General features: G+C 37.0%; 1 protein-coding gene across 1 annotated transcript in view; it reads right to left on the bottom strand.

The window, feature by feature from the left end:
- Positions 1-17,245, bottom strand: part of PDE7B (phosphodiesterase 7B) — a 361,787-nt gene extending 344,542 nt beyond the window's left edge. The window contains exon 1 of the mRNA XM_004587262.2: positions 16,859-17,245. Coding sequence (XP_004587319.1) covers positions 16,859-16,879 — 21 coding nt within the window. The 5' untranslated portion in view covers positions 16,880-17,245. The remainder of the gene's footprint in view (positions 1-16,858) is intronic.
- Between the last annotated feature and the right edge of the window lie 313 nt (positions 17,246-17,558).

Consider the following 17,558-nt stretch of genomic DNA (forward strand, 5'->3'; position numbering starts at 1 on the left):
GAAAAATGTAAAAAACAAACAAACAAAATCATGAGTGAATGGGAAGAAAACAATACAATGATAAAAATGGCTAATCCCAATGAAGGAAAGCAAGAAAGATGTCAGTACAGAACAGGAAGGAAAAAAGATTTGGCCTACTGTATCAAATTTAGTTGAACTCAATAAAACATCATTAATTACCTTAGATAAAAAAGGAACAAATCCTCTACAGGGAAGATAAACATAATCAGATCCCATCGTAGAACAAATTTACCTCTCTGCTCCTTATGAAGAAACTCATCTAAAACACAAACATGAAAAAGTAAAAACTACAGGGATGGAAAACAACGAGCGATGCAAAATTAACTAATGGAAAGGCGATTCCACAGACTTTTGGATCAAAGTGGACTTGAAGACAAAAATTGAAGTGATATTTTCTTTTGAAAAATTTAGTTCTCCAGGAAGTTAAAAATTTTTACCCAACCAATTAATTCCCAACCTACTTTTTATCATTATTATTATGGTGCTACCTTAAGAAACCTTTTTAGATATTTCTCTAATTGCACTCCCCCTCCCTGATATCATATGTACTGTGTATCTGTTTGTACAGTAATTTTTTTTGCTGAATCACAGACTATAATGATATCTATAGCATGTTTTACTTTTAAAGAGAAGTTATCAACCCTCAGTGTGGAGGCAGGCTGAAAAAACATAGTATTAAAAATATTCAGTTCAGAACTATAACAATGACATATTCACATTGTGTAATCCAATATATGAATTATTGTAAAACCCAAAGAAAAACAGGTAAATCATTAGTCATGAAGAATGTTCAATATATATATGTAATCTTTCATTAGCTAACATAATCAGTTAGAATTAGTAAAAATACAGAGGATTTGTACCACATGACGAATGAATTTTTTCACTGATGGATATAAGGGATGTTCCAAAAATTTGTGGAAATTGCCTATGACAAAAAAAGATATTCAAGATTTCAAATTATTGCACTGAAATCACCTTATTTCTTTATCTCATTTTCACAAACTACTTGAATTCCTCATTGTACACAACATTGGATATAAAACAACTAGATAATACATTCATTTCAAGTATGTGTGAAACAAAGATTGACCATATATTAGGTTATACAAGTTTTAAAGCTCTAAATCACTGACGATATGACCCTTAAGCACAGCACACATCAGGAAATAATGACAAAAATAGACTATTCTAATATACTTACAGATTAATTAATATACTTCTAAATAATCTATGAATCCAAACCAATTACAATTCAAGTTACTTTGAACTAATTGACAATATAATGAAACTGAATAAACTGATAATCTGCTGAAACTGCATTACTGAAAATTTATTGTGTTAAATGTAAATATTCAAAGAGAAGAAAGCTGGAAAAACAATGGACCCATACAAACCTTGAAAAACTTATTAAAACTGACAACTGAACTTACTAAAACTGTAATGAAAATTTATTACAACAGAAAATTGTATAGCCCTCATTTGTTGGACATGAAACTGTAGATATAAACAGATGCATAAAATATTCCAATCTTAGGTGTATTTATTTATAAATTCTACCAAATACTTCACAAAAACATGAATTTGTTTATAATTAGTATAAAATATTGAAATTTTAAAAATACATACTACTCCTAAGTGAATTAATGAGGTCAGTGGATCCTTGATAGTATTGTTACCAGAAGGAATAATTTGAGGCCAACTCTCTTGCATAACCTCCTTCAAAATCCTTAATCAGTGGCACTCCAAATATAAGGTAATACAAAATAGTTCAAAAGACTAGAAGTTATCATGACTAAGTTGATTCTCAGACCTCAAGTAGAATATGACAACACAGAAATCAACCAGTGCTATAACAGAATTAAAAGACTATATGATGGATGTTGAAAAGAACATTTAATAATTAGAAAGCAAATTAGGAATAAAAGAAAGTTTACCAGACATATGGTGCTCAAGTTCCACTCCAAGAAGACAAAGAAAGAATCCTGAGACAAGTACGAAGCAGAGAAAAGATCACATACCGGGGATAACCAATCAGGATCACTGCTGACTTCTCTGAAGAGACCTTACAACCAAGAAGAGAATGGACAAAGATCTTCCAAATCCTGAATCAGAACAACTGTCAACCAAGAATAATGTACCCAGCAAAGATCTCATTCGTATTTGAAAACGAAATCAGAAACTTCCATAGCAAAGAGAAATTAGAAGAATATGCCTGCACAAAACCAGCTCTACAAAATCTCCTTAGAAAGGCACTAAATCCAGAAAAAAAGGAGGTGAATCATAAGCAAAGATGGCAAACAGGAAGGTCTCCCCACTAAAGTCCACACAAGGAGGGGCAATTACACAGATATCAACACCCACAAAAACACATACGTATGGCAGGGCAAAATCGCAACCTCTCAATTTTAACTCTTAACACAAATGGCCTAAACTCACCAATCAAAAGGCATAGATTAATGGAATGGATCATCAAACAGGACCCAAGCATCTGTTGCCTACAAGAGACACATCTAACCAGAAAAGACTCCAAGAAGCTGAAAGTGAAGGGGTGGAAAAAGATATATCGCGCCAATGGACAAGAAAAAAAGGCAGGGGTAGCTGTCTTAATTTCAAAAAGGACAGGGAAGGTCATTATATAGTGGTGAAGGGATTGATCCATCAGGAAGTAATTACCATCGTGAACATATATGCACCAAATTGCAACGCACCTAGCTGCGTGAAGCAATTACTTACGGACTTAAGGGGAGACATAGATATGCACACAATAATTGTGGGTGATCTTAACACTCTGCTAACAACAATAGACAGATCAACAAAACAAAAACTCAACAAAGAAACAACAGAGCTCATACAAACAATAGAACAACTGGACTTGGTAGACATTTATAGAATTTTTTATCCTAAGGCCACAGATTATACATTTTTTTCAGCAGTGCATGGCACCTTCTCCAGGATCGACCACATGACAGGACACAAAGCAAATCTAAATAACTTAAAAGATAGAAATCATACCATGTACCCTCTCAGACCACCACAGAATGAAATTGGAAATCAGCAATTCAAAATGCCCCAGGAAATACAGAAACTCTTGGAGGCTGAACAATATGCTATTAAACGAACAATGGATCAGAGAAAAAATTAAAGATGAGATCAAAAAATTTTTGGAAACCAATAAAAACTCTGACACAACATTCCAAAATTTGTAGGACACTGCCAAAGCAGTGCTACGGGGTAAACTCATCACAACTGGAGCTCATGTTAAGGCTCAAGAGAGGCGCCAAATACAGCAACTAAACACACACCTCCAGGAATTGGAAAAACAACAGCAGAAGAGCCCCACACACAATAGGAAACAAGAAATCATCAAAACAAGGGAGGAAATTAATCAGATAGAAATAAAAAAAAACGATACACAAAATCAATGAATCAAAAAGCTGGTTTTTTGAGAAGATAAACAAAATAGACACACCACTGGCCCGACTGACAAAGAAAAAGAAGAGAAAGCAAGAATTAACAGCATCAAAGATGAAAAAGGCAACATAACAACAGACACCGCAACCATTAAGAACATAATTAGAAATTACTAAAAGCACTATACTCCAACAAATCAGAAGACCACCAAGAAATGGAAAAGTTCTTAGACTTCTACCACCTGCCAAAACTTAGCCCAGAGGCAACAAACGACCTGAACAAACCCATAACTGAAGCAGAGATTGAATCAGTGATTAAAGACCTCCCAACAAAGAAAAGCCCAGGCCCAGACGGCTTCACTACAGAATTCTACAAAATATTCCAAACAGAGCTAACCCCAATCCTCTACAAACTCTTCAAAACAATTGAAAAGGAAGCAACCCTTCCAAACTCATTATATGAAGCCAACATTACCTTAATACCAAAACCAGATAGAGAACCAACAGAGAAGGGAAACTACAGACTTATCTCTTTGATGAACATTGATGCTAAGATTCTCAACAAAATCCTAGCCAATAGAATTCAAAAACACATCAGACAGATCATTCATCCGGATCAAGTAGGATTCATCCCTGGAATGCAGGGATGGTTCAACATTCAGAAATCCATAAATGTGATACACCACATCCAAAAACTGAAAAACAAGAATCACATGATAGTATCAATAGACACAGAAAAAGCTTTTGACAAAATGCACCACCACTTCCTGCTAAAAACCCTAACCAAGGTAGGCATAGATGGAAAAATCCACAACATAATCAAAGCAATATATGAAAAGCCCAACGCCAGCATCATACTGAATGGAGAAAAACTGGAACCCTTCCCACTGAGATCTGGAACAAGACAGGGATGTCCACTTTCTCCACTACTATTCAACATAGTCCTAGAGGTACTCGCTGAGGCCATAAGACAAGAAAAAGAAATCAGAGGAATCCAAATGGGAAACGAAGAAGTTAAACTCTCACTATACGCAGATGATATGATTCTTTATGTAGAAGAGCCAAGAGACTCAATACAGAGACTGCCAGAACTTATACGAGAGTTTGGTAGAGTGGCAGGGTACAAAATTAATGAACAAAAATCAACAGCCATAGTGTATGCAAACAGCCCCAAGATGGAAAAAGATTTAACCAGCAAGATACCATTCAAAATAACAGAGAAAAGTATGAAGTATCTGGGAATAAATCTAACCAAAAATGTAGGAGACCTATTTGAAGAAAACTACAAACTACTTAAAAAAGAAATTGAACAAGACCTCAAAAGATGGAGTAACATCCCATGCTCCTGGATAGGTAAAATCAATATCATTAAAATGTCTATACTGCCAAAAGCAATATATACATTCAACGCAATCCCAATCAAATTGCCCAAAACATTCTTCATGGAACTCGAAACAATGATCCAAAAGTTCATCTGCAAACACAAAAAAACACAAATAGCTAGAACCATCCTGCAGAACAGGAAGTTAGCAGGGGGAAATCACAATTTCGGACCTCTAGACATACTATAGGGCAGTGGTTATCAAAACAGCCTGGTACTGGCACAAAGATAGAGAGGAAGATCAATGGAGCAGAATAGAAACACCAGAAGAGAGCCCACACAGATACAGCCAAATAATCTTTGACAAAAAGACAAACGACAATCCAGGCAAATGGGAAGGTCTGTTCAATAAATGCTGTTGGGACAAGTGGGTGATAGCCTGCAGGAACAAAAAGATAGACCCACATCTCTCACCATACACTAAGATCAAATCTAAATGGATAATAGATCTAAACCTACATCCAGAAACCTTCAAACGTTTGGAAGAAAATGTTGGAAATACTCTGCAAGATCTAAAGGTAGGTCCCGACTTCCTCAAAAGGACACCAAAGGCAATAGCAATCAAAACCAGAATAAACAATTGGGACCTCATCAAACTAAGAAGCTTCTGTACAGTGAAGGAAACAATCAACAAAGTAAAAAAGCAACCCACAGAATGGGAGAAGATCTTCGCGCACTACGTAGGTGATAGAGGGCTAATCTACAGAATATACAAAGAGCTACAAAACAACCAAAATGTCAAAACAAACAACCCACTCAAGAAATGGGCACGGGAAATGGGCAGACACTTCACAAAGGAACAAACCCAAATGGCAAATAAGCATATGAAAAAATGCTCAAATTCCCTGGCAATAAGGGAAATCCAAATTAAAACATCAATGAGGTACCACCTAACGCCAGTAAGACTGGCCCACATGAATAAAAGCACCAACAACACTTGCTGGCGAGGTTGTGGAGAAAAGGGAGCCCTACTCCACTGCTGGTGGGGCTGCAGGCTGGTACAGCCTCTATGGAAATCAGTATGGAGAACATTCAAACAACTCAAAATCAACAGACCATATGATCCAGCAATAGCACTCCTAGGAATATATCCAGAACACTTGTTTTATGAGAAACCAACATGCACTCCTATGTTCATAGCAGCACAATCAGTAATTGCAAAAACATGGAAGCAGCCAAAATGCCCATCAGCAGAGGATTGGATAAGAAAGCTATGGTTCATCTACTCCATGGAATACTACTCAGCTATTAAAAAAAACAAAATGCAGTTCTTTGTGGCCAAATGGGCCAAACTGGAAACCATAATGCTAAGGGAAATGAACCAATCCCAAAAGCTTAAATACCACATGTTTGCCTTAATTTAAGATGATATGATGTTATGTATAACATGTTACGTTATGTATGTTATATGTTGTGTATAAACTAAAACTGAAATGTCAATGAGGTTGTCACAGAAGGTGGTTAAGAACTAGCATTTATTTTTAACATACTGGCTACTCATTACTATGTCAATTAATTCCATAATGATGTAAATTTTTACTGATGGTATGTTGGAGCTTTTAATTGACTGGGATGATACTCTGCTGGCTCTGTCTTCAAACCAGAGAGGGTATACCTAAGAAGCCATTGAACTTGACTGGACAATAAGATGCTGGACTCTATGTTTGGTATATGCTTGCAATGAGGGAATCTCAACTGAACTTGAACTGTGGTTGTGCAACAAGGTGGAGGAATCCACCATGGTGGGAGGGTTTGGGGAGGGGTGGGGAGAATCCCAGTACCTATGAAACTGTGTCACATAATACAATGTAATTAATGAATAAAAAAAAAAGATTAATTTTACCTAAATCTTTAGCACTGAAAAATGGAACTTTTCCTTTTTATTGTTGAATTTTTCTTGGAGATTGTGTGGAAATGTTTGTAACAGATCACTCCATTTAAAACAAAAAGCATATCAATAAAATTGTGAAAATTAAAAATAAAGAAAGTTTAAACATTTTACGCAGAACATTACACTTAATGGTAGAATGTTGAAAGTTTTCTTTTGCAGATTGGAAATAAGATAATGTTTTTCCATTATCCATCCCCAACAAAGTACTGAAAATCCCAGCCAGAGATAAGACAGAATAAACAGCATGAAAACAGAAGACACAGAACTACCAGTACTCCCGGAGGTATGGTTATCCAAATCGAAAACAAAAGAATCTATAGATTAAGTATTCTTATTCGCAGGTAAGCTAAGCAAGGTTGCTAATAACAGCTTGAAAAACAAAAACTGTTTTTCTATGTATCAATAACTAAAAGCTGAAACTGAAATTGAGGCGATACCACTTAGAATTTCATTTTCCCCTGAATCAGAAGTACCTTTGAAGGTAACAACTTACTGAGAATCAGGATGCAATGTTGAATAAGGAAACGATGCCTGAGATGTCAATCACATAATAATGTTTTATTTCTTGACATGGATAGCAGTTACACAATCACATATACTAAGTGAATTGTGCCATTGGTAATTTTCTCTCATGAATGTTAGAATTTAATACGAGAGTAAAAAAAATTAGAACTTGCTCTAACTCACCCTCTGTTCTACAGAAGAATCTTTGAGATAGTGTTAATTATAAGGACATTATTTCTCAAGTTCTAGAGCCTAGGAACTGCAAGAGTATAGTGTAGGCATTGGCACACTGCATCATGATGGAAGGTGGGAGGGTGAGAATGAACCAACTGACCAGGGTGGGTGTAAGAGCAGATGGTTTTATAACAACCTGCACTCGAGATAAGAAACCCACTTCCATAACAACATCAACCATCAGTGCTCCACCCCATCCCATCCCAGGACCCCAACACCTTCCTCAAGGGCCCACTTGTGCTACATTGGGAACTAAGCTTCCAAGTCATGAATTCAGGGAGACAGACTAGAGCAAAACAATGGTTCTCTTGGATGTTTCAAGTCTCCAAAGCAGTATTCACAACATAATTATTACTTTATGCAATAATTTAAAAACTTGTGTGCAAAGAGTACTAGTGGATAAACCCTCCTGACAGCAACTTTTCCACAATGTAAGCAGTTTACAAATTAACAGTCAATTCCATCTTCTCAACAATCTTTTTTTATTTATTTATTTTTTACATTTTATTATTATTATTATCATTTTATGATACAGTTCCATAAGCTCCTGGCATTTCCCTTATCCCCTCCCCAATGCCCTCCCCCCACCTAGTTCCTCTATATCATTACTAAAATATAGTTCTTCATACACAGTCATATGTCTATCATTGCGGGCATGGACAATGGCAGAGTGTCCAGCATCCTATTGTCACGATATAGTGAACAATTTCATTGTAAGTCCATCTTTGTCTGGAAGTAGAAATGTATACTACATTGCATCCTCACATCTGGATGTTAGTCTCCATTTCACAGCTACTGTACATCCCCTTAAATGAAAAGTCATAACACAAAATCAACACTAGAAAGAAAAACAGAAATTTATAATACCATAATGCAGATACCCCTGTCTTATACATAAGGAGAGCGAGGTCTGGATGGCTTAAGTGATTTGCTTCTGGACACAGAGCTGAAAGGTGAACCACTTTAAATACGAGTTGTGCACCACTGACCACTTTACTACACTGACCCCCAGAGCAAAGTTTTTGATGTCCAAAGTCTCGGATTTCCCCACTGCGAATATGTGAGACAAACTGCTTGAGTTCTACCCTTAAGTAAACATAGTGGGTAGGTTGCTTAAGCATTGTTGAAACAAATTGTTTTTTTATGTTTGGACAAATATTTCTAAAAATATGTTCCAACTGATGCATAGAATGATTAAAGATACATTTTAAACATAAAAGATAATTTGTTACCAAATATCTGTGGTTGATTTTTAACTTGATTAGTTGTAATTTCTCTGAGCCTCAATATCTTAGCCTCTAAAATGGACATACCTAGTTCTTACCTTACGGGATCATTCTAAAACTGAGGTGATATCTGTCTCATGAACTGAGGGATTTAGTATATATGAAATTACACAGGAAAGGCAGACATTTTAGAAACTTAAAAGGTTTACAATTTTAGGGCAGGTCTTTGACTAAGTGGTTAAGCACAGGTTGTTGTGGCGTTGCTCACACCCATACCGATATCTGGATTCAAGTCCTGACTCCTGCCCCACATCCTGCGTCCTAAGGAAGTGCACCCTGGAGGACGATAAGCGATGGCCGAGGTAGTTGGGTAGTGGGGGGCTGGGGTGAGGAAGTGCTTGGGCTGTCTCAGGCTTCTGCTTTGTCCTGGCCTTTTCCCTACTGCTGGAAGCTTTTGGCAAGTGACTCCACAGATGGGAGACCTCTCCCTCTGTCTGCCTCTTTCTCTCTGCCTTTCAAGAGGATAACAATAGGAATACATTTACATTCTAAAGACTCAAAAGCAAAAACTGCTAAATATTTTGCCAAAAGCATAAAGTCCTTTCTGGAAATTAAACTCAAGGGTTTAGGTCACAAATCCAGTACTCCTTGAAAGAGTGTGATCCTGACATTTTTCTGCTTTAGTTTGTCTCCCTCCACACAAAATATACAATTGCATTGAAAAAAATCTACATGCTTTTTATAGCTATTTAATTCAAAAATATATTTATTTCTAAAGATTTATATTAAAGGAGACAATCTGTTTGAAATAGGTTGGGTGCTGTGACTCAGCCGCATTGTTTTTTCTCCTATTTCTGACATGAGTATTACCTGAAAAGCTTTTATACGTGTTTTGTCTTCAATTGTAAGAAGGGTCTTGTTCTTGATCTTACTCTCATACATCCAAAGATAGGTGCTTGGGGTTGATGTATTTAGTTACAAAGAAAATAATATTTCTAATTTTAAAAATTATAATCTATTCAAACATTTACCTAGAGTTCTAGAAATTCAAAACTGCTGTCCTACAATATTCCACCTGTTTTTATTTAATACCTTTTATTTTAACATCAAGATCTTTCTTGACTCCAAAAACATAAGTAAAGGTCCATAAAAACAAGAAAGAAAAGTACTAAACACTTAAAATGACTAATATTTAATATTTTCCAAATCAAACACAAAACAAAATTTAAATTAAGTTCTCATTTTATTTGAAAAGCAAGAATACTAGCTTTAAGGACATGGAAATAGACTCTATTTCTAGCACATGAAAAGCAACTTTTTTGCTCCGATTTAATGACCTTTACTAAATCCAGCCATTCTTTAGACCTCTGTATGACTGCAGCATCTCCTTTCATGAGATGCTTTCCACACTTGTGTGAATGAGTGAGCTCTTTCATCTGACTGGATGCAGCTGGCAAGTGGCATAATGAGAAAGGGAAATGAAGGCATTTTTCTTTTTCCTCCTGGAAAACCAAGAAATGTATAAATCATACCCACACTGAAAAAGAATTTGTTGCTTGCATAACTGTATAAACTATAGGTCTTAGTATAAGTACTGTTTCCTGAATAACTGACAAATAATGTAATTTTTGAAGTCTATGTATGGTTTCCTTGGGTATTATCTAGATGGATGTATTTTACATGTTTAATGAGCTTGAAAATTTTAATGAAATTGATCAATTCTAAAACAGAAAATTGAATTAAATGGCCAAATCAGTAAAATATGCATGTTCAGTTTAGGGAGAAAGATCGCAAATATTTAGTTAGCCATGCAACAGGCCAAACTGTGTTCTTAGACATATGTCCAAGCTGGCCAAAACATTAAACTTGACTGAGTTCCTCATTTTATACATGGGGAAATGGCTACCCGGGAACTGATTGGCCCAAGTGTCTTAAGCAGTAGTTCCTATTTCCAAGACTTTTGCTTGGGTGTTTCTATGCCCTCTTGCCATGTCAAAGTCACTGGAAGAGCTTCAGGAAGCACTGAAGGCAAAGGCTAAGAAAGGAGTCTAACCACGAAATAAATTTCTTTCTTTTAACTTTCTTCTCAACTTAGAATAATAAACGTGTGTCTGTAATTATTTTCCATTATCGATGCCATAAACGTATAGGGGGGAAAGATGAAGAGTGCTAAGGTATCCATGTAAAAACTAAGACTTGTTCTGATCCATATTCCAAGTTCTCTTTTAAAATTAGAATTTCAGAACATTTCTATGAGTATGAATACATGTGTATATTTATACAAATGTTAATGTGGAGGATCTTTTTTCCCCAATTAATGTACTTGGAAAGTCATTCTGAGTTTCAGATGTAAATTTATCTCATTAAAAAAACCTGAATGATATCCTAGTGTATGGATTTTAAATACATGTTGTATATTTTAAAATTCATTTATTTGGGGGCTGAAGTGATATCTGATTTTTTTATATTGTAAGCAATACAAAAATAAACAAGCATATACAGTCTCAGACTAACATTCACTTAGATCAAAGGATGTCTAAAACACTGAGCATTTGATGTCTTTAGTTATCACTGGCATATATTGAGCTCCCCATGTCTACACCTGAACCCATGAGAACAGGATCCTTACAACCAGGTGGAAAGAAGATTTCTAGAAATCAATTCTCTTAAATATTCCTCAGCATCTTTAGTCAGGTATAATCTCCATTTCTTAACAGAGTCTGTGTGTGTGTGTGTGTGTGTGTGTACATATTTAAGAAGCCAGGGGCAAGTGATACTTTCATGTTGTAGAAGGATTATTTTCATGTTTCTTATTTTTGTGTGGTCTGTGATAATGTAAAACATAAAAAGTAGTAATAAGAAAACAATCGGGGTTGACATAGTGTCATAGCATGTTAAGCTGCTGCCTATGATGCTGGCACTCATATGAGTGCCAGTTCAAGACCTGGTTGTTCTACTTTTGATCCAGCTCCCTGCTAATGTGCCTGGGTAAGCTGCAGAAGACAGCCCAAATGCTTGAGCCCATGCCACTCATGGTCCAGATGACCACAGGAAGTTCCAGGCTCTTGACTTTGGTCTGGCCCAGCCTTGTCCTGTTTATCTGGGAAATGAACCAGTAGATGGAATATTTCTCTGTCTCCTTTTCCCTCTCCCTATAACTCTATCATTCAAATAAAATCAAGACTTTTTTTAATGTAAGCAGGATTTTTTTTCTAAAAATTTTATGTGAAGTTACAACTACTTAAAAGGAAAAATGAAAACAAGCATTTTCAATATTACTTAAGGAAAGGTTATAAAAATTTCAGTACCAATCCACATTTTGTAATCTTCCTTTCACACATTCAAGAGACTGAGAGAAAAAAGGAAGAGAAAGAACTTTAAATTCATGACATAAACTTTTGAAACTAGTACATTGTCCACAGCCATTATTTCCCATTATTCTCATACTTTTAATCTATACACAAAGGCATAAAGCATTCATGAACGAATTTAAAGTTTTATAATTATTGAGATATTTATATGATAGTACTAAAAATTCCAAATTATCTGATGAATCTTTGTATCTTGTGTCCTGTTTTCAATTTTACTCAAAATGATAAAGCCTGCTCCCTATTTCAGTATGCTTTCGCTGTTAATAATGAAGCCTTCAGTCGGCGAGGGGCCAGTTGGCACTCTCTGAACCACCTGGCATCCTCTCCAGTGTGTGGATCAAGGTAACTGAAATGCATCAAACCCTACCACTAGGACAAAGGAGTAACACCATGCCAGTAGCACAAGGTTTCTTGAACTCAGTGGAAACTTTACCAAAAATTGTCTTCTGAGAGTTCCCTCAACGTAATCATCGACATATTTTCAGTCAGTCTTTAAAGAAGCCATAGAGAGACATAGCAAGTGAAGTATCACAGAACTAAGTAATGATTGGGATTTAGTTCCCAGCTACAATGAAGACAAAACACGTCCTTTGACATCTTAAGGAGTGCTCTGGCCATGGGGTAGTAAATTAACTAAATATGTGACAAAGGGGAAAAGGACAGGGATTCTTCCTAGGAAAGTGATGATCTTTGTCCAATCCCCAAACTAACCCCAAGGTGCTGCTTCAGTTTTATTTTTCTTAAGCAATGAGGCTATACTGGTGGCAAAATTTAATTACGTAAATTTAGGTAACTGAGTAACGGCAAACTGTAATAAGGTATGGTGGGAACAAGGGATAAAAGAATAAAAATAAATGCCTGCTGATGACTCAGATTTAATCTTGTGACAGTAAATCACAGAAATAGGAGGGAGAAAGGCAGCAACAGCCTTATTTTGAAGATGAGGAAGTGGAGGCCCGTAGGGAGATTTGCCTTATCTCACACAACTCAACCTCTGGACATTCCGCAACATCATCAGAGGATTCCCAACACCAATGATGTTTCCCACCATCTCCGTGCCAGTGCTCAAGCCCGTCACAGCTGACAGGCCCCCTTCCCTTCTCCTGATGCCCGTTGGGATCTGAGGTTACTCCCAACGCTCCCTAAGGACTCCTGCATTCTGTAACACCTAGGTTCAAAGCTAAAGGGTTGAGGATGCTGACACCAGTGCATAGGCAGGGGATAGCTGAACTGACCTACAGAAAAGCTTTGGCTCTCTTTAATATTCTATTTTTGAGTATACCATGACACAGATATGATTCAAAATAATGGCAATTTCAACTGACCTTGAGGAACATCATATGAAAAATAAATATCTGTGTAGTTGTAGGTTTTGAGATTTTCTTGAAATCCAAATGGTAACGTCACATTACTTGTGTCTTTTTCTGTCATCACCATGTCCCTCCCAAGCTTCGTCTCGTCCACACTCCACTGCTCTCTGTACAGGTCACATTCATTCTGCTCAGCAGAATATACATTTCTAGATGTGAGAACCATTGCTTATCTCCTTTTTAATTCACTTCCTCTCTACAGATACTGCCCTTAATATGTGGAAAACATAAGGAAATGTTTTTGTTTTGAATAAAAGTCTGACACTTTCATGTTTATATATAAATGCTGTTTTAAAAAACAAACTCAGGTTGAGAACAAGAAAACTAAAGTTTGATTGAAAGGGGATGTTAGAAACAGCTCAATACAACCAGCTTCTCTGTTAGATGAGGAAACTGAGATTAATATTGTAATTGAGTAGCTTAAAGCGCCCCAGCTGGTTGGGACTGGGATGGGACCCATCTTAGTTCCTGGTCTCCGGGTAGTCTCTCTCTATGTACAAATCAAATCAGATACTTAAGTCATACATGGGAGAAACAGATGAGTAAAAATACTTCATTTATACCCAAGGGCTTTAATATATTTTACTTTGTGTGTTCAAATTTCTAACAGTGCCTGGCTTATAAGAAAATAAGGATAACTATTCAACCAGCCTGGGTTTCTGCATCCATCCCCTTTCCTCCTCTTTTCCTCCAATGTGCATACAAGCCATTTTAAAGAGCACCGACCCACCTAGTAGGCACCAACCTATGAATCAGTGAGGATGTTGACAGAGTTGTCAGAGATACTTGTAGAAGCCCAAGGGTTCTAACCCCAAGCTACTGTCATGCCACTGAAGCACTTTTTGAATGTGTTTGTAGGAGATAGAGCACTGCAAACACAAGCAGAAACGGCTTCACACTTGTGTGAGGGATCAGGTACGTTTCTAAACACCAAATCTCTCCTTACTTGCTCAGACGTACCTTCTGGAAGACAGTTTCCTATCTATCAGTAAACTTCTTTGGAACACACAGCTGAACCTTCAAGATGGTAGAGTCCTTGAATAATAATTTCCATACACAGGCAGTTCTCTAAGAAGCTACATACCTCACCAACATGAGTTGAACCATTTAGAATACCAGTTATTTTCTCCTTTGACTTGTTGAAGTCTATTCTTATCCCTCCAGTTGGCAGACAGCTCTTTTCAATAGAACGAGACCCTTCAGGCCATGCTTTGGATTAGTTTACAGCTTAATAAATTCTTTCCAGCACAATGTCCTGAAAATCAAGAAGCAGCTTCCTCTGGGATCTGAGCCTGACTAACAGCAAATTAGGCTTTGATTGAAGGATTCCTAGGCAGAGGTACCTTCCAGGTGGAGATGCTAACTGGAAGGAAACTTCGACCTTGCACTTCTGCACTTAGGATATCCATCCTTAGGCTAAAATAACACAAGTTGTGGATGTTAGGAGTGCTCTCCTTGACCATTGACTACTGATTTGTAGATTATATTTTAGGCTGAACTAACACCGAAAATATTTTTCAAAGATTGTTGAAAATGCCACCTTTTTGAAAATTATTTAAATGATTTATAGCAGATGCAGGATAGTGAGTACTCAGGAGACATTTTCACTAGGCTTTTTTCAGCAACCCATAAGGGGGTAGCTTTATACTACACTGACCGTAGAAGGTGTTAGAAGAGGCACTGGGGAATTGTTTTCTCTAAATTGGTGCCTGTCCTTAACATCCTGAATTTTTCCACACTTGTGCTAAGTAACTTGATCCCAAGAAACTTTCTCCCAGTTCATGTGCTGACAAATCATGACCAATGATTTTGTCATCACATGTTATTCCATTGAATGTACTCAAGTCAGACTGCATTAGGTACAAATCCTTACAAAGGGGATACAGGTTTTGGAGTTGCAGCTAGTTGACTTTGGGCTTCCATTGTGGATCAAAAGCAACTTCTTTTTTTTTAGAGTAAATGTCAGTCTAGGTGCAAGTCCTGACACTCTTCTTTGTTTCAGCAGCCAGTAGTGAAGGATAAAGCAGAGGAAATGGAGGAGCTGCAGCTCTGTATTTGCAACACACAAAGTCCTTGTTTTCCCACTAGCACTGCAGAAACGCAATTGTTCAATCACACCACATCTTCTGCATTTTGGAGGTAACATTTTTGCAGTTCTTAACTTTGGTACATTACAGTATTGTGCATTAATGGTGTTAACCCTTGGAAATGCACTAAATGTCTGATACTTTGCTAAATACAGCTAAATACAAGACCCAGTTTCACAGATTCTTGGTTCTGCAACTTTGAGAAAAACCAAGTGAACGATTTTGGAACAGGGTTAACATAATCCAGTTTTATTGGCTGTTGCATAACTTTGGGAAAGATAAGAAGGAAATTCACATTAACCCTGTATTGAGTCAATTGCTTTTACACAAATTGATGATCCCTGATTTTCCATTCACAATAATGTGCCACTGAAAACAAGGTTAGCTCTGTGCTTAATCCCCTGCTTCCTGCAGCAATTTAGAGAGTTTACTGTGTGCGAACGCATATGCCTGCCTCCTGGTGCAATCAGGCTTACTCTTGCCTTGCAACAGCCACTCAGGCTGAAGCCCAAGAACAGAATTTCAGATGATTAATTAATCCCCAAGCTCAATCACTTAACTCCCTAATTAAATATCTCACTCTGCTTTCAAATATTGTAGGAAAAAACAATTAGCACATTTAAAGTGTTCACAATGAAGTTTATATTTTCCTTAAATCTTATTATTAAGATCTAAATCACTGGAAATGTAAGTCAGTATTTACGTCATCTTTGTAGATTGTAAAAACTAAAACTTTTTTTTTATGCAACAAGATGACAAAGTGAATTTTCTTCAAGAATTTATTTTTTGGATACTCCCTATAGATTTTTCTGCCTCTGATCTCACTACCAGCTTCTTCCCTTTTTTCATACTGATTTCTTCATCTTGAAGTTTCCTATTAACCAACATGACAAACTCAAGAAAAATATCTAAATTTCTTCCCTGTCCCACAACCCTCAATAGTCGTTTTACAACGTTTTCCTACCTGTACCTCCAAAATTAAAACAAACCAAGATTCACTCTAAAATTTACATTAGAAGAATAAATATCACATGCATAAAAAAACAGCTCTCAGCGGGAGTCTTAAAATGCCATGAAAACACAGGAGTCTCCCATGACATTGCGTGGAATGAAAGTCTGTTGCACTTAAATGGTTAATTAAGGGTAAGTGATAATGTTTAGTCAGTTCGCCTAGAAAAAGGAAGGAAATTCAAAAGCTGGTTGCTGTAGTAACAATCACAGTTCAAAAAATATATATCAGTTTTATATATACACACACACATATATGCACAGGTTCGTTTTAAGTAATAATCCTGCCCTTGCTCTGTAACGCTGTCCTCCGAAGAAAAATGAACTCATTACTGAAATTTGTTGTACATACCTCAACCATTAAACAAGACATTTAACCATAGTGGCAGTTCTGTAACCTTTGAATGCCGTGAAATCTCTGAGCGGTGCTGCTTGTTCATGAAGACTTGTACTGCAGAATCCAGCAACCTCATCCAGGATTAGAAATATAATGAAGTCAACAACAACAAAAAAAAAAAAAAAAAAAAAAAAAGAAAGAAAGAAAGAAAAAACACGGAATCACACAGAAGCAGAGAGAGAGCTCGAGAAAGGAAGGTAGCAAGCGAGACTGTCTCTGGGTGAGTGAGTACACTTTTCTCCCAGACAAGTGCTGGGACAGAGCCCAGCCTGCTGCAGTGCCCAGACCCACCGACTGGCTGGGTGAGCGGGCAGCCGGCCTGCGAAGCTGGGAGGTGCTGTCAGTTGCCACAGGCAAGGGAAACCACAGACCAATCGGCTTCAGCGCTGGCAGCTCAGTGGAGTGAAGCCTTTTTTGTTTATGTTTCCTCGTTGCAACAGTGACGTCAAAGGGTTTTGCTTTTCCTCTGCATGTGCTGTTAATTGGAGAGTACTGTACTATGGGAAGAATGCGTTGAGTGCCCCTGCTGAGTCTGGGCACCCCATGCTCAGGAGCACCTACGGAACATGCTAAATACTGAGGAATACATTGATAAAATTTGTAAGATCTTGCAGTTAGGTCTAATCAACATACATGCATAAATAAAGAAAAATTA

Source organism: Ochotona princeps, chromosome 1 (assembly GCF_030435755.1).
Source record: "Ochotona princeps isolate mOchPri1 chromosome 1, mOchPri1.hap1, whole genome shotgun sequence".
In the NCBI taxonomy this organism is placed as follows: domain Eukaryota; kingdom Metazoa; phylum Chordata; class Mammalia; order Lagomorpha; family Ochotonidae; genus Ochotona; species Ochotona princeps.